Source organism: Colletotrichum phormii, assembly GCF_030913505.1.
Source record: "Colletotrichum phormii strain CBS 102054 chromosome Unknown BDP81scaffold_2, whole genome shotgun sequence".
In the NCBI taxonomy this organism is placed as follows: domain Eukaryota; kingdom Fungi; phylum Ascomycota; class Sordariomycetes; order Glomerellales; family Glomerellaceae; genus Colletotrichum; species Colletotrichum phormii.
In genome coordinates this window covers 843,810-867,343 of record NW_026851444.1, presented here as the reverse complement: position 1 = coordinate 867,343, position 23,534 = coordinate 843,810, and the positions used below count along the sequence as shown (strand labels likewise).

General features: G+C 51.6%; 10 protein-coding genes and 1 non-coding gene across 11 annotated transcripts; 6 read left to right on the top strand and 5 right to left on the bottom strand.

Moving 5' to 3' along the window:
* Positions 1–24: 24 nt before the first annotated feature.
* On the top strand, positions 25–677 carry BDP81DRAFT_415504 (uncharacterized protein). The gene has a single exon (XM_060589462.1). It carries the CDS (start codon positions 336–338, stop codon positions 585–587), a length of 252 nt encoding a protein of 83 aa, XP_060450394.1. The 5' UTR covers positions 25–335; the 3' UTR covers positions 588–677.
* Position 678: 1 nt separating this feature from the next.
* On the bottom strand, positions 679–1,597 carry BDP81DRAFT_81824 (uncharacterized protein). The gene has a single exon (XM_060596329.1). The coding sequence runs from the start codon at positions 1,316–1,318 to the stop codon at positions 821–823; it is 498 nt and encodes a 165-aa protein (XP_060450392.1). The 5' UTR covers positions 1,319–1,597; the 3' UTR covers positions 679–820.
* On the bottom strand, positions 1,255–1,597 carry BDP81DRAFT_415501 (uncharacterized protein). The gene is made up of 2 exons (XM_060589461.1): positions 1,528–1,597; positions 1,255–1,462 (listed from the first exon to the last, which is right to left on the bottom strand). The coding sequence occupies exons 1-2, from the start codon at positions 1,551–1,553 to the stop codon at positions 1,318–1,320; spliced, it is 171 nt and encodes a 56-aa protein (XP_060450393.1). The 5' UTR covers positions 1,554–1,597; the 3' UTR covers positions 1,255–1,317.
* Positions 1,598–1,929: 332 nt separating this feature from the next.
* BDP81DRAFT_389472 (bZIP transcription factor) lies at positions 1,930–2,740 on the top strand (the record flags this gene model as incomplete). Its single annotated transcript, XM_060587261.1, has 3 exons — positions 1,930–2,046; positions 2,107–2,292; positions 2,390–2,740. 3 exons carry the CDS (start codon positions 1,930–1,932, stop codon positions 2,738–2,740), a joined length of 654 nt encoding a protein of 217 aa, XP_060450391.1.
* A 7,049-nt stretch (positions 2,741–9,789) lies between these two features.
* On the top strand, positions 9,790–10,379 carry BDP81DRAFT_389471 (uncharacterized protein; the record flags this gene model as incomplete). The annotated part of the gene is made up of 2 exons (XM_060587260.1): positions 9,790–9,998; positions 10,127–10,379. The coding sequence occupies 2 exons, from the start codon at positions 9,790–9,792 to the stop codon at positions 10,377–10,379; spliced, it is 462 nt and encodes a 153-aa protein (XP_060450390.1).
* Positions 10,380–11,424: 1,045 nt separating this feature from the next.
* BDP81DRAFT_477957 (uncharacterized protein) lies at positions 11,425–13,295 on the bottom strand (the record flags this gene model as incomplete). Its single annotated transcript, XM_060594836.1, has 3 exons — positions 11,425–11,959; positions 12,045–12,904; positions 12,972–13,295. The coding sequence occupies 3 exons, from the start codon at positions 13,293–13,295 to the stop codon at positions 11,599–11,601; spliced, it is 1,545 nt and encodes a 514-aa protein (XP_060450389.1). The 3' UTR covers positions 11,425–11,598.
* Positions 13,296–14,342: 1,047 nt separating this feature from the next.
* Positions 14,343–15,956, bottom strand: BDP81DRAFT_389469 (uncharacterized protein; the record flags this gene model as incomplete). Its single annotated transcript, XM_060587259.1, has 4 exons — positions 14,343–14,868; positions 14,927–15,599; positions 15,653–15,788; positions 15,843–15,956. The coding sequence occupies 4 exons, from the start codon at positions 15,954–15,956 to the stop codon at positions 14,343–14,345; spliced, it is 1,449 nt and encodes a 482-aa protein (XP_060450388.1).
* Positions 15,957–17,571: 1,615 nt separating this feature from the next.
* On the top strand, positions 17,572–18,583 carry BDP81DRAFT_81692 (Pre-mRNA-splicing factor SPF27). Its single transcript, XM_060596327.1, has 2 exons — positions 17,572–17,821; positions 17,884–18,583. Exons 1-2 carry the CDS (start codon positions 17,785–17,787, stop codon positions 18,471–18,473), a joined length of 627 nt encoding a protein of 208 aa, XP_060450387.1. The 5' UTR covers positions 17,572–17,784; the 3' UTR covers positions 18,474–18,583.
* A 202-nt stretch (positions 18,584–18,785) lies between these two features.
* BDP81DRAFT_389467 (camp-dependent protein kinase regulatory subunit) lies at positions 18,786–20,026 on the bottom strand (the record flags this gene model as incomplete). Its single annotated transcript, XM_060587258.1, has 2 exons — positions 18,786–19,487; positions 19,541–20,026. The coding sequence occupies 2 exons, from the start codon at positions 20,024–20,026 to the stop codon at positions 18,786–18,788; spliced, it is 1,188 nt and encodes a 395-aa protein (XP_060450386.1).
* A 2,754-nt stretch (positions 20,027–22,780) lies between these two features.
* BDP81DRAFT_t67 lies at positions 22,781–22,868 on the top strand. The gene has a single exon. It is a non-coding gene; the product is annotated as a tRNA-Glu (tRNA).
* Positions 22,802–23,430, top strand: BDP81DRAFT_415484 (uncharacterized protein). Its single transcript, XM_060589460.1, has one exon. It carries the CDS (start codon positions 22,898–22,900, stop codon positions 23,156–23,158), a length of 261 nt encoding a protein of 86 aa, XP_060450385.1. The 5' UTR covers positions 22,802–22,897; the 3' UTR covers positions 23,159–23,430.
* Positions 23,431–23,534: the final 104 nt, after the last annotated feature.

Below are 23,534 nucleotides of genomic sequence, written 5' to 3'. Positions count from 1 at the left end.
CGTGGGATTCGGAAGCATGCGAAGACTGTGCAACTTAGTCATCACTTTCGTCATATCGCTTTGGCACTGCTTCTTGCTGGAAGCCGACAACAACCCGCAGCCCCGAATCTGCGCCGGCTGTGACTGAGACGAACGCCCACAAGGACCTTTGTCATTGGCAAGAGGGCAAGTCGAAGCGTGTAACAGCCGCCACCCTCAAGCAACTTTACATACCACTCCATCCAATCTCGGAGTATGTTGTCCTGTCCTTCGCCCCAGCAGGCGACCCAATAAGGGTATTTGACGCACTGGGCATCTCATCTTCGAGATCCCCCGGAGAACGGCGAAAGGACGGCATGCATCAAGCTGCTGCCGCGTTATGCATACGCCCTTACTGTGCTGCGCCCACAGCTCAGTTCCAAATTGGGCTCCGCCCTTCTAGAGCGAGAAGTCTATCCAGAATAAAGCTTTGCTGCTGGGAAACGGATCCCAAAAGGCGGGATTGCGACTCTACGCTCGGCAGCAGCCCCCCGGCTTGCCACACCCCTCCCCTCCCTCCTCGGTCTTGGGCGACGTCGACACATTCAGAGACTGCTTTGTGGTTCTAGCGACAGCCACGACTTGCACCTTCTGCATGCTGGATGGATTGGTTAACTCAGTAAGCTATGGATGAGGCTGTAGAGAAGAATTTAAAACCGTTGGTCATGCAGCGTTGCCGTTGACTCGCAGCGAGCATGATTCTTTGGCACCGAAGAAGCGAGTCTAAGATAACTTTGGCGTCGTCTACACCGAAGAGGAGACCGAAGAGGCGAGACCACGAATGTTTGCCTTTCCCAAATTTCTAATTTCTTCTCGTTGAAGCTAGGATCATGAAGAATCTAGCAGACCAGACGAAGAGGCTAGATCTGGCTGCGGCGATGCTTTCGTAAACCTGTCGTCTGAATTTTCGACTCGTCAGAATGAGAACCTGAACACGCAGAGTTATCTCAACTGGCCTACACACGGCGTCGTGGTCGAGAAGGCTCAGTATCATGCAACGGCGGCAGAGCCAAAGCTTAACGGCACCGCGTCGGCTTACTCGACTCCTCACCTCCGTCTTTGCGCACCGTCTCCCGTCCTGCCCCGTCAACCCGTTCGAATCTGGCTCCGTCTTGCTGGGGCCCCTTGCAACATCGCAGCCCGTTCGAAGCGGGTCCTTGGCAGATGCAAAAGAGACAGCAGCGGTCTCCATTCCCATCCCTGCCCGCACCATCACCACCCCCTCCACCCGGTTCAAGCTCTTCGACCAGGCCCAGAATGGCGGCGGCGGCGATTCTTCTTTCGCTCTTGGCTTCCCCATCACGCTACCCAGAACACCACACCAGGGACCAGGAACAAGGAGGGTGCGAGAGGGACTGCTATGCACCTAAGCAGCCCACGAGCTGGTGCGCTATCTGGGGGTCCAATCGACGACCCTGGCCTCCATTGGATTGTTGCGTTGCCGGTATGTACGTTGTGGTCCTGGCAATGTCTGTCGAAATGTTGCTTACCGACGTACTTACGAACCAGAGGATACTGCTTTCACACATGTGCATGTAGCTTCTGCCCTACTAACTAGTTTCCCCGAGTTCTTCTTGACGTACCGGTACCCTGTCCGGGACCTAGCTTTGTGTGGTGCGTCTCTTCTCGCATGCGTCGCGCCATATATATTTCCTCTCAGCCCGGTTGCAAAGCATCATGGTGTAGCTTAGTTCGCATTACACATCTCCTTGCAGACACACCTTTCCAGACGACGCGTTGCCCATCTACTTCCTCGTATATATTATCTCATTCTTCGCCCAGACTTGACAGCCCGTGGACCTCCAGACAAAATCGAATCAACCCGTTTACCACCTCATCCACCATATAACTTCCATGCCTCGCCCCACTGCCACTCAATCATTACACATGGATCACTCACTGCCACTCAACATGTACGACGACATGGACGCCTTCTTAGATATGGAAGCACCGTACGTCTATGACGAGACAGAGCAGTACCTGGACACTGCCAGTTCATCTGAGTCCACGAGCCCCATCATATCAACTGTGAGTTGTGACGCTTCCGTCGCAAGAAAAGAGTGTAAATTGACCAATGTGTTACCAAAGTTTGACATGATCTTTGTAAACGACTTCAATGGCACCGACCAAAGCATTTATCCAAGCCCAATGAGCTCCTCCCGCGATACAGCATCACCTCAGCCTACCATGGACGAGAAATCTGGCGCAACCAAGGGCCCGGCTAAGAGAAAGCGTGAAAACCGCTACAAGAATGCGCCCCCTTCGGTGCTCTCAGTAAGTTTCAGACCTGACGTCAACCCAGTATCTGCGCCGACAGCACCAAACACATAAAATCAGACCACAGTAGAGGACTAATACAATCACCCAACAGCGTCGCCGAGCCCAAAACAGAGCCTCACAAAGAGCATACCGCGAGCGCAAAGATCAACGCATAAAGGATCTCGAAGTCATGCTCTCAGACCAGAAACAAAAGAACGACTCCCTCAGCCAGGCCTACTCCGCCCTCCACGCCGAGTTCCTCAAGATTCGGGGAGCGCACGCGAGGGCGGCGCAACACCAGCAACAACGGCAACATCAACACATGCCGCGACACCCAGCCGCGCCGGCAATGGCTTACGATCCGACGGGCGCCGCCCACATGGGCATGTCGTCACACCCCGGCGCGATGGAATTCGCGGACAACATGTTCATGTTTCAGGATATGCAGACTTACACCATTTAAAGAGTGGGAAAAGCTGCCTTGAGAGAGAGGGGTCGGATAATGGTTAGTTGAGCGAGCGGCAAGGGAAACGCAAAAAAAGGGGCCGCGACAATATCCCACTCGTTTTCGAGAAAGAACAAAATATCGGATGCTCAAGATATGGACGCGCAATCGAATGACATGACTGTCAAAAACGTACGGATGGAATACGGCCGACTGGCTTGACGAGTTTGGAGGTTCGCCTGATTTCTTTTTCACACTCTCTGCTCATCACCTTTGCTTTTGTGGTTTCTTGTTACTTGCTTCGGGTCCCGGCGTGCTTGAGATTTCTGGCTCTATTATTAGATGGCAAACATGGGCTGGCAGGCATCGGACTTCGTATTGCTTTTTTTTTCTTGTTACTTGGCGTTTCTTGGGAATATCGGAGCCTGGTACACAGTTCTCTTGATGATGATATGATGATGGGAGGCCATTCCGAGAGGAAAATCTTTCCCCGCATTCGAATGTCACGATGCGCAAATTAGTCTTTTTACACACTCGTTCAAAGAGAGGGGGGGAAGAAGCTCGGATGGGGAGGGAATGGGAAAAGAAAACTTGAGGGAAGTTTAGTCGAAAGCAGAATATGAAATGACACGTGAGATTCCCATCCTTTCAAGGCTGCGCATTTTCCAAATCTCCTTCTCGTGGGATCCTCAGAGTTTGGGACTAGTACAGGCAACCCCGCAACTTAATGACGATAAAATCGTACAAGAGTCCCCGGTCTACTGAGTTTCCTCGGTCAGAGGCCTTGTTTTTCCCCTCTTAATTATTTCTCCTCGGTCTATGTAGAGCCTCTCGGTCTGCATGGCCGAGGGAGAGGGGGCAGAGAGGACCACGGGTGTGGGTTCGGTCTCTATCTGGGTCTTGATAACCTTATTCAGCTGGGAGATGGGGGTTTGCGTTTATAAAAATCACCATGCTAAGGCACAGCGGAGAGGGAGGGTGGGATGTAGATCATTGTCTCAATGCAGTATGAGGGAGGTTTTTTGATGGGATACGTACATGTAGTTCTGGAATGGGTTGGATGGATGGCAGGTGGGTTTCCCTTTCCTGAGTTCGAGTTGGAGGAGGAGTCCAAGGTGTGTGGTGTGCGCGGCTTTGCCGAAATCCTCGTGGGAACAACCCAGCTCCGGGCGTAGGTATGAATCTCCCAAGCTTTTGGGGGCTTCTGCAATTGGTTCACCGGGATAAAATCCGTCAACCGTTGAGCAAGAACGGTCGGCAACGAGGAAAAAAAAAAGGTAAAGTTAAAGAAAGAAAAGGCTTGTTGGACCCCATTCCAGTCTAGCCTATACCTTCACCTTACCGGCAGTGCAAGCCGTTTGTTTGCATACACAACTTGCCTTCAGCCCTGTTAAACCCGTGCGTGGATGGATGGAGGAGATCTTTCTAAGCAGGATGTTACTCATCCATCGACTCACGTCAGCACCCTGTTCGACGACAACGACATTTTTAGCCTCGTTCCTTTTTGGGGGTCCAAAGATGCTGCTAGCAAGCAAGCATGATGACTGGCTCCCGGCGCCGGTTCCGTTGCCTTGCCCTCCTAGTTGATTCTATTTCCTTCATGATGTTAAGCTTTGGAGGCCATCTCGGTTTGGGACGTTCGTACATGTAACCTGGAGATATCTAAGCCTCCCTGTTTATGCGTAAAACATGAAGCTTTTCTTGAAGACATAGATGCTTGAAGCAGTTCAAAAGCGCGCTTGCGTTGAAACGTGTGGCTGTGAAGGGAACACGGCTAGATCGTTGGTCATTCTCCTTGGCTATTCTTGGTATGTGCGTGAAGCGCTGCAAACTCGTGGTTGTTCAGCTCGTGGCAAATTGTTTGAGATGATCCGAGATAGCTTGAAGACCCCGGAATTTTGGGTTTTTCGTTTCTTTTGGCAGTGTATGGCTTACGTTGACATCTTACATGAAAAATCATCAATCTTAGAGAGTGGCGTTGTAATGGCCGTGCTTGGTCTTAGCATGGGATGAATGGTGCTTCTGGCTCTTCGCTGCCCTTGTAGCAGGGATATATAGATTCGTGTTGTTGGGCATGAATGTGTTGATGTTCGGAAGCTGCCGACACGTTGTTCACTTGTGTCAGACTCAAAACCCAGTACAATTCGGATAGCGTTTGATGGGTAATCAATCTCTTGATTCCATCAACAACTTGACTTGTACGCTACATCTGCATCAAAGATAATCCGGCTGCCTACTCCGACGTCAGTGGCGGCAGAACTTTCGGATTGCTGCATGTATATCCAAATATTCGAGCACCCATGAATTCACTCGCATGTAGTAGGTCGGATGAGTAATTCGGAGCCCGGGATGTCACGTTGCTTCTTACTGGCCTTGAGCTATCTCGGTTTCTCGGGAACTCCGAAGGTGATTTGACGACCCTTTGTCACGCTGACATCCACACTGCTAGGGTCGAAAGATCCCCCAACCAGTCATCGTAACGAAGACAGCTAGTTTAGACTAGACGTCATGTTGTCAGTAAACTGCGAAGACTAAGGGAATCAATGCTGGTCTGGAGTCGCATGTCAATATCAACTGATTCGGACATAGATCAAGCCTGACAACTTTGCCTTGCAGTGACATGCTCGAATTCAATGGTACTGGATCAGACATCATACCATCATCGCCATCGACGGCGTCAAAATCTCTCACTCCCTATACCCGGCTTAGCATTCATACTCTTTCATCATAAGGTATCTTCAAGACGATGTGATGGATCTCAGGCGAAATAACAGCTGGAATCAGTGTCTGAGCACCTCGTCTCATGAATACTTCGGTGACTTTGACGAAATAGTGAACAGCGCGGAAGGGAAGTCTGATTTATGGCCTGGGAAGATTGCGAGTTCTGATTATACCATACAAGGCCGCTGATCAATGTAATAGCATCTCATATCATGTCACCAGAGTATAAATATTGGCCAGTTGAATCAGTAGTATTTCAAGACTTCGAGCTCACATCTAAATGATATTTCCTGTCTCATCCGATAGAACGGCGGAAAGAGACACTAGCATCGGTGTGCAACTGATAGCCAACGAAGGTTCCTTATAAAGACTTGTGCTAAGCTCGAGCTCACAATTCAATAGCTATCGTCTGCTAGTCAAAGGGCATTTCGCTCTGCCAGAAAAAAAACATGGCCATGAGCTCCAACCGGAACAAGCCTTTTTTGCGTTTGAAGTGTGTTGTTGCCCCTTAGTGGACAGAAGTGCAAGAAAACGCATTGATTCGAAGGCAGGAGCTATACACCATCGAGATTGATATTTGCTGCGGACCTTTCATGCAGTAGAAGAGTCCGTGTCTCATCGTAGATCTATGGAATCAAACAAGAAAAGTTCTCCGTAGTCCTGGACGAGAGATGTCTGAGATACTACAAACCTACGAGTAGACAAATCTCTTCCCTTGATATCAGTGAATCATTATTGCCTGATATCAACAGTGTGATGTATCTAAGCTCAGCTCGCTCACAGGACGATGCGAGTCTCATCAAGTCAGTCTCGAGGGCCTACTAGTTAACGATCATCTATCGACCCACTGCCGCGCCAACTTTAGGCAGGAACGCCAACAGACCCAATTGCTAACGTCAATTATAGCTGTCGGGGTTGATACTCGGAGAACGACGAGCGTGAAAGGCTTCAAGGGGTGAAGTACATTTTACTACAAGTTGCCTACATCTCGTCTAGCTTGGTCTCGGCTGATCTAGGCGTACAGCAAATTGATCAAGACAAGTCACGGGCAGTGATGACAGACAGAGTGTCATAAGGCCGAGGGTAAGAGGCAACGTGTCTCCAAGATCTGGAAAGCAAAGTTTGGTTGGTTGAGTCCAATGTGACGCGAAAGTCGTTGTTCCAAAACCGATTCGATCCTGTGAACGACGGCATATTGCGTAAGTGACGCCTCTCGGACTGAATGCAACGCAATAGAGCTAGAAACTTCTACATGACAACATTGCAATGAGCAATTCGTGATAAGGGGAACGATCCTGATTGAAAGGCGGGTAGGGATTGCGTGAGAATAAGCTCGGGGAAATAGAGGGCGAGGTCCTGAGTCAACCATTGTGACGTGGAACTCTAGCGAAGATTCGATGAGTCAATCACGACGACGCAGCTCAGCAGATCTTGTTGCTGTCCAGAAAAAGTTCGAGATCTCTAGACAAGCTGTCGTAATAACGGACTTGACTCACACAATCTTTGGCAATACCAGGTCGAGACTGTTCGATACGAGGGTAGAAGTGGAACAATCACGGCATGAAGGTCACGGGACCCGTGGAGAAGCTGAGGCGTGGCCGCTTGCGTCGAGCTCCACCGATAATGACCGGACCCCGCTGTAAAATGAGGCAGTTCGGGATCACGAGCACTCCGAAATCGCCTGCCATTCACACTACCTGCCAATCCAGCCTTCGTGACTCTAGAATCTTGGAAACATTGATTCCGCAATCGTCGGCATGACCTTAGAATCCACATATGCTGATAGCATTATCTGGCCCGCAGAAGATAGAGCCCCAGATAGATACGAGTCTAGTAGATCCGGACCATATAAAGTCAATAGGGCCGAGAGGTAGTAAAGCCTAGCAAACGGAGCCGGAGATCGTTAGAAGCTGGACCCGGCCCCCCATCGGCCGGTTATAAATTGACGAATGGGATGACAGCCTTGATGGGAATGCGGCAGGTAGATGGGAGACACGTCAAGCTTGAAGTGCGCCGTCGAGACAACCAGCCTGCAGGGTAGATCAGAGGAGTGGTGCCAAGTGCACAGACGGCGGGGAACCGATTCGTGCGAGTCAGGGGGCTAACCTGTACAAGCTGTCAACCGGTGGACGGGGCCGAGAGAGAGAGAGAGAGAGAGGATCTCTCTGCTGCTCGTGAACTCTCCGATTCAAGCGCCGCATCGAAGCTGTGAATCCAATCTTGTCTATAGTTGGAAGGCAGTTGAGTCAGAGTAGGCTTCAGAAATCAGCGTGGGATGTATTGCGAGATCGGGGGAGGCTAAGTTTGGTTCGAGGAATCGAGAGAGCTCTAGAAAGCTCTCCGCCTGAGCCGGGTGGGGGCCATTGGTCAATTGACTCGGACCTGACGAGCTTGGCCGGTCCAGGGGTTTCGGGGACCCAGATTGAAACGCGGAATTCCAGGTCATACGGCCAATTCCCCGCGAGATGCAGCGGCATCTCAGACTTGTTGAGACGGGATTCCTTGGGGTCCAAGGTCCGGAAGCGAGGTTGTGGCAGCTGACGATGGAGAGGACCCATTGGAAATCCCCATCGCCCATCAAGCTGGGAGCTGAGCAGTTTCTCGTGGAGCTTCAAGAGGTCTCCGTGAGGCAGTATGCGTTAGGTAAAACCAACGGGTTGAAAGGAGACGTGGAGCCTGGAAAGTGGGAAACGGAAGGCAGAGGGCAGCCACCGAGCATGAGCATGATCATGTGCCCCATTGATGCAGCTTGCCGCGATGGAGTCGTTGCAAGGCACCATGCTCAGGCCAGAATAGCGAAGCTGGCACATTGGTCCAAACGAAGCACGAAAGAAGCTGCCTCAGCCACACGTACCGGCCTGGGCCCCGACCTCGGAACCAAGCAGCAGAATGGCACAATTGAGGCCCTTGCGACATTGCCTTGCAGGAATGTATGTAAACAAACGAAAAAGAAGCGGTTGAGCAAACGACGACGACTGATTGAGAGACAAAAAAGGAAGCAGCCGGGGTGAGACGACACTGACGATGGGCAGTTTTGGATCAGTTGTGGACCTGAAATGGCTCGATGGCAGGGGTTCGTAGGTACTGGTCTCGTGCTGCTCAGGTACTTGGGTGGGCGCTGCGACGCAGTGGCTTGGACGATGTACCGGGTTAGCGGCGGTTGGTACTGAGGTATCCACTACCCCGCAATCTGGCCACCCGTCCCAGCTGCACGCTCGTACCTGAGACCCCGGATCCGAGTGGGCCCCCTTTGCGTCACTGTGCTCCCGTGGTCAATCAGTCATGACTGGAAATCTGTCAGAAGAAGGAGCCTGTGTTCTTTGAGGAAGGAACAATTGGAAACAGCTCTCATGGAAGGAAGGAAGTCAATGTTGGACGGTCCAAGGTAGTAAGCCTGCCTGTTACCAAGGACCCCAAACAACTTGGATGAGAGGGAGGGGTAGTAGGTAGAGCAAAGGAAAGGTGAAGCGTAGAGCTATGCGGTGTTGGGAACCAGCCGGCCAGCAAAGGCAACAGCTTCCCTAGTCTCCAATTCCTCTATGCCGCGAAGACGTACAACAAAAAGGTGGCATAATGAAGGTTTGGTCTGGCGTCAGTCCACGTCCATCTCCACTCCCGGCCACTCCCAGTCCATGCCGGCCGGTACCCCCGTAAGGTCGTCCACCTCAGTGTCCCAGTGGCACCCCGTCCCCCTTGGGCGTGCGGCGTGCCTTTCCTCGTCCAGCTCCTGCCGTCCTGATGTGCTTCCCTTGCAGCAGCAGCCCCTCCGTCCGTTGCATCAAGTCACGCGGTCCAACTTTCCCAAAGGAACCCCCAGCCGTCCCTGACCTGCTCGATACTTCCCCCCTTGCTATGCCACCCCATTGGGCAAGCTATCTGATGATCGCGTGATGTGATAGGCTGCCATTCCTCTCGAGCCTTCATCCTTTAAAAGCATCCTGAGTAGCTCTCCTCATCTACATATCTTCCCCTCCTCCCCTCCATCATCCTCACATCACAACAACTCATCAAGCTATTCCTCAAACCATCGAATCAACTCATCAACGACGATCAATTTTGACCAACCTCAATCACCGACAAACCTCTTCAATCTCGACTCGCTCTTCTTGAACCCTCTCAAGCACTTTGCACACTTACAACCACCCTTCAACAACACCAATTCCATCAAGAGTAAGTAGCCCGTTCCCCTCCCAATACTGTGAAGCTCCCACCTGCCCCGCATCACCATTCCTTCCGTGATGCTCTTCCCCATCATCACCGGCTTGTACGCTGGTCCATTGTCGACTCGAACATCAACGCTATAGATGGTCAATGTCCACTTCCTGGATCTTGCTGTCTTCGTCCCAATGCTTGATCTATGGCTCCTGGCATCATCTTTGACTAACACACCCTTCTCAGTGACTCGATCTCACAAGTACAACGACCGTGACCACGCCGGCCTGGCCGACGGTACTGCCTCTCCCCAAGAGCACTTGCCTCGCTACTTTGCGAAGCACGGTCATGAGGGCGTCGATCCCAAGAAGGTGAAGAAGAACGGTGGTGGCAGAAGCAATTGGTAAGTTTGGACCCCCTCTACCCCACTTACACACGCCCTTCTTGGCAACTTCAAAGCACCAACGTTTCCTGCCAACGCACGTCGACTTGACCAGATAAGATCCAATTGCTGACTTTCATGTCTCACAGGGGCAATGCTGGCGAGGAAGTCGTTGACGAGGACTTCCGCTTCACCAACGCTCGCCGCCGCACCAACAGCAGTGGCTTCGCCGATAACATCGGTGCCTTCAAGACCAAGTTCGACGTCAACGAGCCTGAGCCTGTCTTTGAGGAGTCCATACACGGCCCATCCGAGGAGGATGGCGAGGACCTCACCAAGACCGAGTCCTCCGAAAGTGGTCGCTCTTCCACCTACGATGATGAGAAGATCACCAAGCACTAATTATACGACCGTGATGTCTCTTACTCGGGTGCAATCACTCTCATAACCGCTATCCGGCAAGGCAGTCAATATTTACTTAACGGCTTTTCTTGTTCGTCCTACGAACTATGCTAACAACAAACACTACAACACAAACACACATCACATCATGCATGGGAGGACACTTTTTATTTGCTTCAGTTATCTCTCTTTCGAAATGGATTCGGCGACATATGGCTTTGTATTTCGAGGAACAGAACGGGGATCTAGGGGGATCTCCGCTCGAAAGATTGACTGCCTCGGTGGCGGATGACAGTATGCATCACGAACTTATTATGACCTGGCGACAAAAGGGTCGCCCTTGTATTATCACAAATCAAACGGCCAATGATCTAAGTAATAGATCCATGCCTTGTACCAAACTCTATCGCACTCTTTGCTCGTGATGCATCGTGTGAATAACCACTGCCACTTGCTTGATCCGAGAGGCCAGGCGATATCATCACTTTATGAACCTTTTAAGCGTTTGTTGACTGCCAGTCTTCTAGCTCTCAGATTTGCAGCGTATACTCTCAGAGCCGCTCACAGCAATGTAATGGGCATTCCCATGACGGCTGTGAACAGGTAAACGCGGATCACGGACGTGTCCCAAACCTACAGCAATCCCGTGCCTACCTTACATGTATATTAAGGTAGACAGAAAGCCTCCAGCTCACGGACAAAAACCGCGAATCAACACGGATTGAAGAGTCAATGCTCTATAGGTTTTCAGCAAGGACGGCAGTCGAACGTAAATCTTTCTGAGGTATCCAGCACCTTGGGACCAACCCGAGCTGCTGGGCAGCGACGCTCTCCGGGCGCAGAACATGACTACCAGCCTAGACAACGTATCACCACGCCTTCACTTCCCCAGAGCATATATCTGCCAGAATGTTTTCAATTCAGCCTAATGTGAGCAATCAACAGTGAGCAAGCAAACTTGTAAGCCACTTCTAATCATATGCACCATCTGGAAGCAAATGTCCTCGCCGTATCTGCCTTGCTTTGTGTCCCCCTCAATAGACGGGCCGCGTCTTCTGAGTTCCTCGTCCTGACCCCTCATCGCCAGCTGAGCAACCCCTTTACACCACCAACACCATGACGAAACAGAACTGCAACCCCCGCTTTTGAGCCACTCTTGGAAGATACGAACCCTTCACCACTCAACTCCAAGCACACACAGCCGCTCGACAAACGGGGACTAGCCGAATGTCAAAGTAAAACGGGCGTACAACATTTGCTCCTCCAAGATTCGGAGTCCACTGGCATCCTTCAAGGTAAGCTCCTCCCATGAAGCTATGGGACGAAGGGAAGAAGGAAGTGGAAGTAGCTTCACCTCGCCCGCTGCCTCCGGCTCCGTGTTCGCCGTGTCGCTTGACTCGATAGCGGGGAAGAAGAGCTCGCTCCAAGCCTGGTCACTCCAGACAAGCTTCCCTTGTGCAACGCAGCCTGTTTCGTCTGCCAGGATACCCATGATTCGGGGGTTGAGAACGAGGGACCTTTCTTGCAAGCAGTTCTTGCATGTCGCAGACGTTTGGTTTGCATATAGGGGAACTCCACAACTAAAGCAGGTAGATCCGTCAGCTGTGGTGCTCTTCTCCATTGCTGCGAGCAGACTTGACTCAGAGAGGAAGGGCTCATCCTCACCACTCTATGCAGCAAAGCATCTTTCTGCGACTAAGATCCAGCAGGTCTATACCGAGTATGGTGAGGTTCAACTTGCCGGTGAAGTCACTGGCCGGGTCAGCGCGGGCGAAGTCGTCGACTTCGGCCAGGGTGAAGAGCGCCCGGACCGGTCCATGAACAGCTTCTTCTGCATTCCATATGTCTCTGGGAAATGGCATATACACACACTCCTTCTTGACTCTCTTCACCACCCACTGTCGAAGCCACTTGGCGTCCTGGAAGTCCGGGTCGACATCAATCAAGGTATTGTGGTCAAGACCGATGCTGGCGTTCGTCGGTGCTGACTTGTTGTCCCGTGGGGCCACAAATTTCGGACTCGTGAAGAGTAGCATCGTCTCGTTAGGCTTCCAGAATCTGGCAGAGTTGGCCTTGTCTTCCCAGAGAGTCAACACACAACTGGCGGTATCGTCCCAGACCGTGATCTCGAGAAGTTCCAGCTCTCTCGAGCGGTCTTTCGTCACAACACGTTTCCGAGATCCAATACTTTTGACGCAGACAATAATTCGAGCCCCTGCAGTCTCATACCCCGTCTTGAGGTATTGACAAAGAGTCATCAAGCCTGGAAGTGGTTTGGGGTCCTGTTTGCCTTGGTCGCATTCCAAAGGCGTTCTGTAGAGTTGTTGGTTTTCGACAGTGTCCGGGAGAAACTGAATGAACTGCCTGGTGCCAACGTCCACCGGATTGATGGGCGTGTACGTGGTCACATAAGGAATGCTGGCATAATGTGCACCTCCTGTGCTTCCTACCCAAGTCGCCCATATGGTGACGAGCTGACCTATCACCAGAATTGATGCTGGAATCCCGATTGGAATGACCTTGACCTATATAAAGGGATCAGCCCGGTCTTGCTCAAGGGTAGTGCACCCAAGGAAAGGAGGTGGTAAATACTGCTATTGCACCGGTTCCATCAATGACGACCAGCTGGTGTGCCGGGCGGCTGTAGTTGTTCTTAGAGTCGAGGAGAGCCGGTGTGTAATTGACGACGCGGCCAGTGAAGCATATGCGATTTGGGCCCGGCTCAATCTGCCCAATACGCACCTCCGAGTACTCTTCCGATGGGTTCCAAATCCGGTCAAGGGGGTTGTGTCCAGACTCTATTTCTGCTTGGGTAAAGCCGTCGACTCGCGGCGGTCCCGTTCTATCTCTCGAAGCAGTGTGAGGCGTTGTCGAAACCTCCCTCGGAAAGAACGTTTGGATGGAGGAAGCCGACATTATGCGTATTGCATCGGGAGTATGGAATACGCATCAATTGTGGGAGATGTCTAGGATGATGATGGTCCATTGAAGAAGATTACCATGAGTGAAGGAAAGTTCTCTCGATGGAATATGGCAGAAGGGCCTCGTACTACCAGGTACTTACCATTGCAGGAGGGTTTCCTAATCACATCGTTCAGAGGAAGGAGCCACTGCCTGACCTGCGCCTGCCTCCCCCATTCTAAGATCCGAAAAGAGGAAAGATGCCATCAACGTTCTTGCTGTGGACCTTACAGCATTTCAAAACGTAAATGGAATTGACACCTTAAGTTCTCGGATACCAGGTAGTAAGTAGTATTACCAAGCTCGCACTTCGGTCTTAAGATCAAAGACATCAGACCCAGAAACCCGGATATGCGTAGCTTCTAAGTAATGGCATGTGAAGAGGGTCAACAGTACCACCCAAATCCCCGGATGTTTCGTATTGGGGGAAGTGGAAGCGACCTACTGCGGAAAACCCGAGCTTCTACAGACCGCATACCCGTGAAGGCTGTTTGTGATTGAATGAGTGGCTATCATGGCATCGTCACCTGCGAACAAAGCAGTGTGGGAAGTAAGCTGTTTGCATCACCACAAACAACGCCCAGCCAAATCAAGAGTGGTTAGAGCGGGCACGATATTTCAAATGTTTATTGATCTCTACCGCACCTCGGAGATGTAGGATTTACTATCTGACATCTCGGCATTTACATCCAAAACCGTCGCATGGCAGTCTCATCATCCACTGGATGTCATCTTCTCATCAGCGTTCGTCTCTTTGTTTTCCTTTCCCATTGGTTTCGATATGATACATATATAACTGGGTATTAAAACATGACAAGGGTTAATCCCGACTAACTCCTAACGCCTGCGCATTGTTTCTATCCGAAAAAAGGACAAAAGAAAGAATATGTAATAATCTGGTGTCGCTTATTGGAGTGCCGCTAGTCATCGATTTCAGCCGTCTAGATTCTATGCTTTTCCGGGTACCGTTCCATGTTCAAAGACCGATGCTGGGGTTTATGCTTAGTGCTCGGAGGGACCAGACTGTTTCCGTCCAGGCGCGCCGTAGTCCGAGATATTGCTGGAAGTGTGCGAGATCGACGTTGATCGGTGGCTTTGTGTGAGGCTATTCTTGGCACTCCCGGACTTCAGATCTTGCATTCCGTAGACACTCGACGTGTCATGTGTCTCCAGCGCAAAATGCTTAGTGCAAACGATGCCTTTGCCGCCTCGCAGGGCTGATTGCAGCTCCGTAGTCGAGGAGTCGCCGAGAGGGCGAGACATGCGGTTCGCGCTTCGGCTCCCGTCCGCGGCGCTCGAGGGTGAGTCCGCATGCTTTTGTGTGTCGTAGCGCTTGGTAAGCATTCCGAAGAGCTTGGGAAAGGCCTTGATGAGAATGAGACGGATGGCTGGGAGACAGCAACAGATAATGCCGGTAGGAACCTCGAGGCATGTCCAGAATGCGATGTCGTATTGATCCCACGTAGGGTTCAATGAGTTTGCGAACCGGATAAGCGATTGAAGTCTCAGGATACTAACGATGGTGACGCTTGGCGATGTTAGCACAACGTCTGCAGGGTCAGTCATGGATTCGCGTTGGAACTTACAAAGTACCGACACAGAACATAAGTGTGACGGCTAGCTTCTTCCACCAGTGCAGATTGAGAGTTCGGATCCGCGACAAAGGAAGATACAGCATCCAAAGGTCCAGAAGGATACTGATGATGGCGTTGGCCCACGGAACTGCATTAATGTTGATGCAAGTACCTTGCTGCTCGCCGTCCCATCTCGTCCAGTAGTAGTGGATAGGCGTGCATTGGAAAATGCCAACCATGAGAAACACGAAGGTGGTAACGGCATTGAAGGCGGCTGTGCCCCAAAGGAGCTTTCCAAGCCCGGCTCGGTCGAAGATGCGCATGTTGAAGCATAGAATCGCCATCTTAACAATACCCATCTGTACGAAGTACATTGGCTCCAAGATGTAGAACCAATAACCGAAGCTTTCAATTTGATGTGGTGTGAGGGTCCAGATGTCTTTACCGAGGCCGGCAGGGAGAATTCCAGCGAGGTTGATGATGAACGATGGAAGGATGGCCAGGTAGGCAAGAAATGTGAACAAGTCATCGAGCCCGAGCTGTGCCGACGAGAAATACTTGTAAATCAAACGGGCTCCAACGACGAAGGTGGTGAGTCCCATCAGGACCCATGTAAGCCGGACATATTCTGCGCTGTGATCTCGGATAGGTTTATTGCATGTAGTCTGGAACACAGCTTTGGCGTCTTCGAGCTGTTAGTATATGCCACTGAGAGTCAGGCGGAAGGGCATGACTGACGAAGTGTGTCCTTGATACTACATGCTCCAACTATACATGTCTCGGTATCTGACTCGAATTTCGAATCGTTGCAGATACAAGTCGTGTTCGTTAACCCGCACGGTGAGTCCTTGACAGCGGATAGAATACAGGTAACCTAGAGCAAAGTTAGACGATGCCGGCTCGAAACCTAGAGAGGAGAAACCCCTACCGCGCATGTGGGAAGCTGGGCTACAGCATCCGTGATGCTGTTGACTTTCTGAGCTGCGGCCATAACAGCTAGTAGCGCAGCTACCAAAAAGGCAAAAGACAATGGAAACCTCATGGTGTCCGAAGTGAGACCGTTTTGTCGACAAATAAAATTCGAAGAAAACCTTCCCAAGACCCTGGACCGTGTCAATGGGGATAATTGCTTCTTAAAGAAGGAGCATTGGTATCACAAGGCTGTTTGTCACGTTTTTCTTCTTCTCTACAGAAGCCACCGTCCACAACAAACAACAAAACGCAAAAGGGGCACCCGAAGCTGGCCTTGCCAGCGACATTTAAGGGTAGGCAACTTCATCCTTCGTAGGTCCCGAGTTGTACTCCTTTCAACAACATGATGTGCCGCATGCGATAGTTCGGCCAGGAGCGCGCCACACTAAGCCAAGGAGGCGGCCGCCTTTTAGCCCCCTCACGTGGTGGAGACTCGATGAGAAGAGGACGATCCAGGCTGGAATCGCGAACAGAGCGTACCCGGACCACTGCTTCCGGCAAGACCGGTGACAGCCACCTTTCCATAGTCCGACGAGGGCGAGGCACGGATGGAACACCAAGGTCATATAGCTCGGGGTAGTGGACCACTGACGGGCGAACGACGTCTCGCGACTGTCGCCTCTTGGGTTGCTCCAGGCCCCCGGGTTACATTCCGGATCCCATTCGCCATATCCGTCCTGCACGACTTGCGGGCGACGGAATGGGAAAGCGCTTCGGCAACGACGAACGAAGAGCGAACAGAGACCAAGCGTAGAGACGATGACTTCTGGGTGGATCAAATCTGGGACGCGGGTGCATATCTGGCTAAATAGTTCGTGCCGTTCTTCTTCAACATGCCGATGGGAGAGATTCCACTGCCTAGGTGGTAATGTTGAATAGTTCTCGATTGGTGGAAATGCGTTGCGATAGACTCTCTGGAAGACGTCCATTCCAAGAAAAACGAGATTGCGAGAGCCACTTTACACCTGCTTCCACGTGGAAGTCGTCTAGAAGGAATGAAGGCGTACTGAACACTTCCATTCCGTTATCGTCGACGCCTCTCTGATGTTGACATGTTTCTCGGATAAATGTGAGGCTTGCCTCTGTCAAAGAAATCAACCAGTTCCATCAGGCAAGTGCAGAAGTTAGCACCTTGCGTCAGCCTTTTAGTAAGCCCACCTGGTGAGTGCTGTTGGAGAAAACCAGAAAGAAGAAAGGTCCCGGTGGGGAAAGGCAAGAAGCCATCGACAACTAACGCCATGCCTGCACGTCAGGTCCCGCGTCGTCCCACCATGCATCTGCCAAGTTAATCGTTGTCTTGCGTGCTTGCCTGTCATAGAAAATCGGGACGGATTGCGTAGAGCGAGTCCAGCCCAAGCACTCGGGGCAGCAATTGGTGGGTGGGGTACCCTAAAGCCAGGGGACCTTTTCAGCCCGCTAGCGCTGAAGCGTCGCTAGTCGACTGCTGAAGAGGGCTGATTTGTCTGCTCTGGCAATCTGGCTGCTCAAGCGTTGTGTTTATGTGAGTGGACCCTCGCAAGCTTCGCAAGCTTCGCACCAATGATCGACGGCAGGATGGCCTGTGCACCCGATTCCACAAAGCCAAATGAACGCACGCGCCCGTCTTCCTTGTAGCCGACTTTATCTTCTTATCGGGCAGCTAAGGTAAGGCGAGGTACCTATCCAATGCGCGTGCGTCAGTGCGTCAGTGCGTCCCAAGGTTCCAAATTTCTGAACCGCGATCGCGGCAGCCTCGCGCCGTTTAACATCGGCAAAGACACCTACGGACACCACCACCTACCATCCATACCATCAACCCCTCAGGAACCCTCCACCGGGAATACGGTCCGTTTGACAGAAACCGAATTCTTTATTCCAAGTCCCCCGGTTACGAAGTCCTTGTCGGGTACACCTACAAAATGTCTGCGTTGAACGCCTTCCACGAGTCGCTGCCATGTACGTTTGTTATTCCAACCATTTGCCGCGCATACTCTCCGACTAACGAGCAACGCCCGCAGATATTGATGACGAGCCCACACCGGCAGAGCGCGAAGCTGCCGAGTCCCTAATCCGAGCTGAATTATCCACCTTTACCCCGGCGCCTGCGCCAAACTACAAAGAACCGTCCTTCTCCTCCCTCGTCGAACTGGAGCTGGAGCGTGTCGCCTCCAAACAGCCTCTTAAAGCCATTGATCTCGAGCGCTATCAAACACAAGAACCTTTCTCCGACTCCGAGGCAACGTCGACGGAAGAAGACCGTATCCGTCTCGCCGACTCACTCCAGAAGGCCTACATTTCCTACGCCTACCTCGATACCCGTGCCCAAAATCTAAATCTGTTAGATAAATGGGGAAAGAACGCGTGGTTGATTGGCAATTGGGGACTCGAGAATGAACTGAAAGGGTTCGAGCGTGATCTTGCTGAAACGAAGCGCCTCATTGATGTTTTGACTGTCACCCGGAGACGCCAACAGGAAGAAGTAGCGGCAGAGATGAAGGGGCTGGAGGAGAACTGGAAGAAGGGTGTTGGAAGGACACTAGAAACCGAGATTGCAGTCGAGCAATTGAGACGAGAGGTTCTAGAAGAAATGAGGGTAAAGGGCGGCTGAGAAGCATCGCACTGCGCAGACGCAGCACATGACGAGTGCCGCATCTTATTGTAACTGTACCAATCACAAGAACTAATTAATGATACCACATGGAACGTTATCTTCACAAACTTCAAATCTGCTTGCGTCGTGGAAGAAATATAATCTTTACTAACAGGTATCTGGACGTCACTAGCCGTGTCTCTTAGGAAGCGAAGGTAGGGGGTTCCGCCTAACGCCGTCGTGAATGTTGACATTCACCCTCTTCAACCTTCCCAAAGTCTGCCATCCAAACTTGGATCATACGCAAAATCAAACATCCCCAGGTTCCTCTCAGGCCGCTTGAAGCGGGTCCATCTCCTCAACGCCGGTCTTGACCTCCTCGTATTTTGTCCGTCTCATGATGCCTTCAACGGGACCAAGGAGTCTCTGGAAGGCGTTCTTGCCGAGACTCGCAACCTTGACATCCGACGTCGCGACAATGCTAGCGGCGCGAGGAGCATCGTTCAAAAGCGCCAGCTCACCAAAGAAATCTCCCTTGCTGTAGTGCTTGACAGATTCCTTAACGCCAGCCTTGTAGGCATCGGCCTCACCGCTCTCCAGAAGGAAGAATGCGTGACCTGGGTCCCCCTCCTTGATGATAGTAGCTCCAGGAGCGTACTTCTGGGTCTCCAGTGCGTCGGCAATCTTGGATCGCTCGTAAGGTGTGAGGCTTTGCAACAAAGGAACCTCTTCGAGGAAACTCTCGTACATCCGTCGCCGAGCGAATGTCGACTCCATGAGAATACGGCGGAACGTTAGGCGATCAAGCGCCCAGAGAGTGCATCCAGATTCGGCAGAAATGACAGTCGCAGCACGGGGAGCGTTGTACATCAAGGCCAGTTCACCAAAAGAGCCCCCTGCCTGGATGGTTCCGACTTTCTGGCCCATGCCCTCAGGGCCAGGCTGCAAGTTCCCGCTGCTGTTGACATATACATCAAACGACCCCTTCTCTACCACGTAGAAGAAGTCGCCCGCGTCACCTTGGCTGATAACCTGTCGTGAAGTGTTAGAAGTCCCTTCAACATCACCCCATTGACTCAACTTACCTTGATATCCTTGGCGGGAATGGGTTTTTCATTCAGCGCACCCAGAATCTGGCCACTCTGTTCCTCATCTAGATGGGAAAACAGGAAATTGCCCTCAATGGCAGTTTGCAAACGGCCCAACTGCTCTTTGGTCTTCTCGTGATAAGGGGGCGACCAGTTGTCGTATGTGTCCGCACTAGGCTTAAGAGACTCAGCAGAGACCGAGGTTCGGCGGCCGAAATTGTACTGGGCAGGGTAACTCTCGGGGTTCGGTGGGCTTCTCAGCGCAGAAGGCGGAGCGTCGTCTGCGGCATCCCCGCCGAATGGGCCGTTGAAAGTCATACCCGTATTCATGCCGAAATTTGGTGATGTCGGAGACGTAACAGTATCGTTCTCTTCCTCTTCGATCACACGGTGAATGGCATTGCCTCCTGCGGGAGGTCCATCGGTAGGTCCTCCAAAAGGATTGGCGTTTGCCCCAAAAGGACTCTTGAACATGCCAGACATGGTTGCGGTATAGGTTACTCGTACAAGGAAAGATGCTTCGTTTCGATATAAACCGTCACGATTCGCCCTTTGGAAGGTGTTCGATCGGCGCAACGTTCAAGGACGTTGACAGTAAGTAGTCGGGTGGAGAGTTGTTTGCAAACTATTTGTGCTCAGATCAGCTTCGGCCCACGACGTCCAGATTGCACCGTGAGGAATGTTAGAGGGTTGCCAGGTTCTCTGAGGTCATCAGGGTAGGGTGGTGGACAAAAGAATGCTGTAAAATTGGTGGGGTCGTTGAGCAGGGTGCAAGTTGAAGAGCACCTAATGCTTCGTCCCCGCGTTCAGGCTGCACCAATCAAGCTGACCACCGCTCCCTAGCGACTGCGTCGGGTAGAGGCAAGATTCTGAAATGAAGCGGATCGCGTTCAATAGATACCGCTGTTGCTAGAAGGGCTCTGACGCAGTAGAGTGGCAAGGTTCCGAAATGGATACCGGACAAACGAGAGGAGAGACAGGACAAGATAAATACCATGGAACGCTTAAGTTGGAGATCAGGAGTCTGATACAGATGACAAGAGGGCTACGAAAAGCAGAAGCTGTTGTAGTGAAATGACAAGCAAGGGAAAGCGGGTGCTTGGTGGGCTTAACCTTGACAATTGGGCTGGGGCTGCGCGTGGCAATAAACGGACGGGAGCTATCACTTACCACAGCGGGAGGAGCTAGCTAGTGGGTGATGATGATCTGGGCGGGGAGCTGGCTAGCTTTCGTGATATTGGCCACCGCCTATTCAGGTAGGAGGCTGCTGTCGACGTTATACTGGAGCGAAGGACTGGCAAGACCGGGGAGGAGTTTTGTTGATAGCTAAGACGCGGATGAAGATCCCCGGGAGCAATAAGTGGGAGAGGAGGAAGAGAGAGTTGCTAATTAACTTCGTGCGGTGCAGCAACTAGGGGTACGGTAAGGTCGAGGTTGTGAATGCCGCTAGCTAGGAAATAGGACAGACGAGGGGCGAAGCAAGTGGCCGATTGCTGTTCCTGCTCTCGTGCTGTCGTCCGGGTTCGAGATTAGGCCACGAGGACAGCGTTCGCTTGTTTGTTCAAGTCGAGGGAAGCGGGAGGAGGTGACGAGATGAGAGCACGAAATGAAGAATGTCAGAAGTGGAAAAGGCCAAGGGAAGGGAAGCTTTTTGGGTTCGGTTTAGGGACGTGGATTGCTCTGGGATGGGGGGGAAGAAGGTGGGGGGGTTGAGAAGCAGGAGGCACGGAGGGCCTTTGACGCATCGCTGCTTCCAGTCAAACAACAGCAGCAAAGAAGCAGGTGCTCCCCTCCTTCCTCCTTCCATTGCTCCTCAATGTCCCCATCTCCTTCCACAAGGTGACAGTGAGGTCCTAGCTTTTGAGGGGCCCTGCTACCCCGGTTGGCCAGTCATGACCGTCGAAGAGTTCTAGAAGGCGCACAGATCAACATGTGGCCGGCTGCCGCTTGCCTTCCCTGCAGCCCGAAGTGTCCGGGCTTCACCTTCCAAGCCGCTTCGGTTGCGATTCTGTGCAGCTCTCAGCATCGCCTCTGACTGGCTCAACTTGCAATAAACCCAGGCATCCCAGGACACCTTGCCTGCTTTCAATCCATTGCCTCCTTGCCTCCCTGCCTCAGACGAGATGCAGGCGGTACGTACTCTCGGACTGAGGCATCTTGCTCCTTGGATCCCCTGGTTTCGGCCATGTCATCATGGGGACGGCCTCCCGTGGAATTTCAGGGCGCTTTCAGTGGGACTACCCCGTCCGCCCGCAATTGCCCCTCACCAAACCTCTCCTACCAGTGGCTCCTTCATTCGATAGCCCGCTGATCAAAGCCGGTACAACCCTTTTAGGGGTGCGAGCAAGGGGGGACGATCCCTTTCCCAGCCAAAGTTGTGGGAGCTGCTTGGTCTCAGGATGCACTTTCTAAACGACACCTCGGCCTGCCGCTTTCACCGGGCCGCACTGTCGAGTTCATTTCAGACAGCCAAGTCTCGCCTACATCCGAATGCTCAATGCTTTACGACGGCCCATGTTTTTTTTGCGAAGAAATCGTTACAAGCGCTGACCTGTTAGATGTGATATAAGACAGATACAACTGGTGATGTCGAGCGACTTATTCAGGAAAGACCTGAGACTGGGCTGAAGCATCTTTCATGGTTTGGTGAAAATGTATGTATGACGCTCTCGCCTCTCTCTGCGTTTCAATATGCTTCTACAAGCCTGATTCCCTTTGGCTTTGGTAAATGTCGCTTGGTCAAGTTCCCGTTCTGACATCTCGATGGCAAACGCTTACTTACAACTTTATCAGATTCTTTTTCAATATAAGCGTTCCACAACTGCATTTTACACCAGCTACCACATCGTACACAAGGGTTTTTAAACATGATTTCTATGGAATTACTCAAGCAACCGTCGGCGGCCATGTGATAAGCATGTGCTGTAAGTTAAGAAGACCATGAAAAGTGAAGAACGATCATGCGAGAGCTACCTAGGAAATGCTTTCTTCAATGATGACAAAGCTCTAGATAGGACTGGCGAAAGAAGAAGTGTTTAATCATGTTCTGCGATTTGTCAACTAAGGTAAAGCTAGAATAAGAAGACAACATCGCTGTTCGTATCGGAATAGAATCGTAAACGGCAATTTCTATTGAAGTAAAGAGAGAAGACATCTCGAGTGGACTGTGGAGCTGGGCTGTGGACTAGTCTGAGGGGTCAGGTTCATAGTCTGCAAAACTTTCTGAAAATTCATCAATCCGATATGGTGTAGTGGCCAACATGATGCCCTCTCATCTCCAATGAGAGGTTAGGCATAGCCCCGAGTTCGATTCTCGGTTTCGGAATATTTTACCTCCGGGACAGCCATTTTTTAATGCCTGCAATCATTGTGTTTGCAAATCCTTTTCGTTTCACTCCGAAAAAAATGGCCATAACCTTTTGGCGTGCATCTGTCGCTCTGGCTACTTGCTTTTTTTTTCTTTTTCAAAGGACAAACTCGTGCCTCAGGTATGTCTTGATACGCCTACGAATAGACAACCAACCACTGAATGTCACTGAGGATTTGGGGTGGGGGTCTTTCTCTACCAATATTCTTAGAACCTTTTGGGAGTCGGACTGGGCAGGTGCTCACTAATAATTCAACTGTACAATGACTGGTATCCTGTGATATCATGGCATCCTATTCTCGTCCAAGGCATCTTTGATCTCTATTGTTCCCTCCAACTGATTGGCTCCTTCCATTGTTCTCGGTCTGCTTAACGGACTGTACAGCATCCAAAGGCCCTAGTTAATAACTGAACAGCGGCTGCCCGTGCTCCGTGTTGACGAGGAAGTGGGTTGCTCAGCCACGACGCTAGACCTAATACATGCATTGAACGCCAAGCCACAATTACGCTGACTTCCGACTCTCCTGTCTGTCCGGTCCAGCACATTCTAGTCTGGACTTTCTCGACAGCAACCGATCGCCAACATCACCAACATCAATCGCGCGCGCACCTTCTGAGTGCACG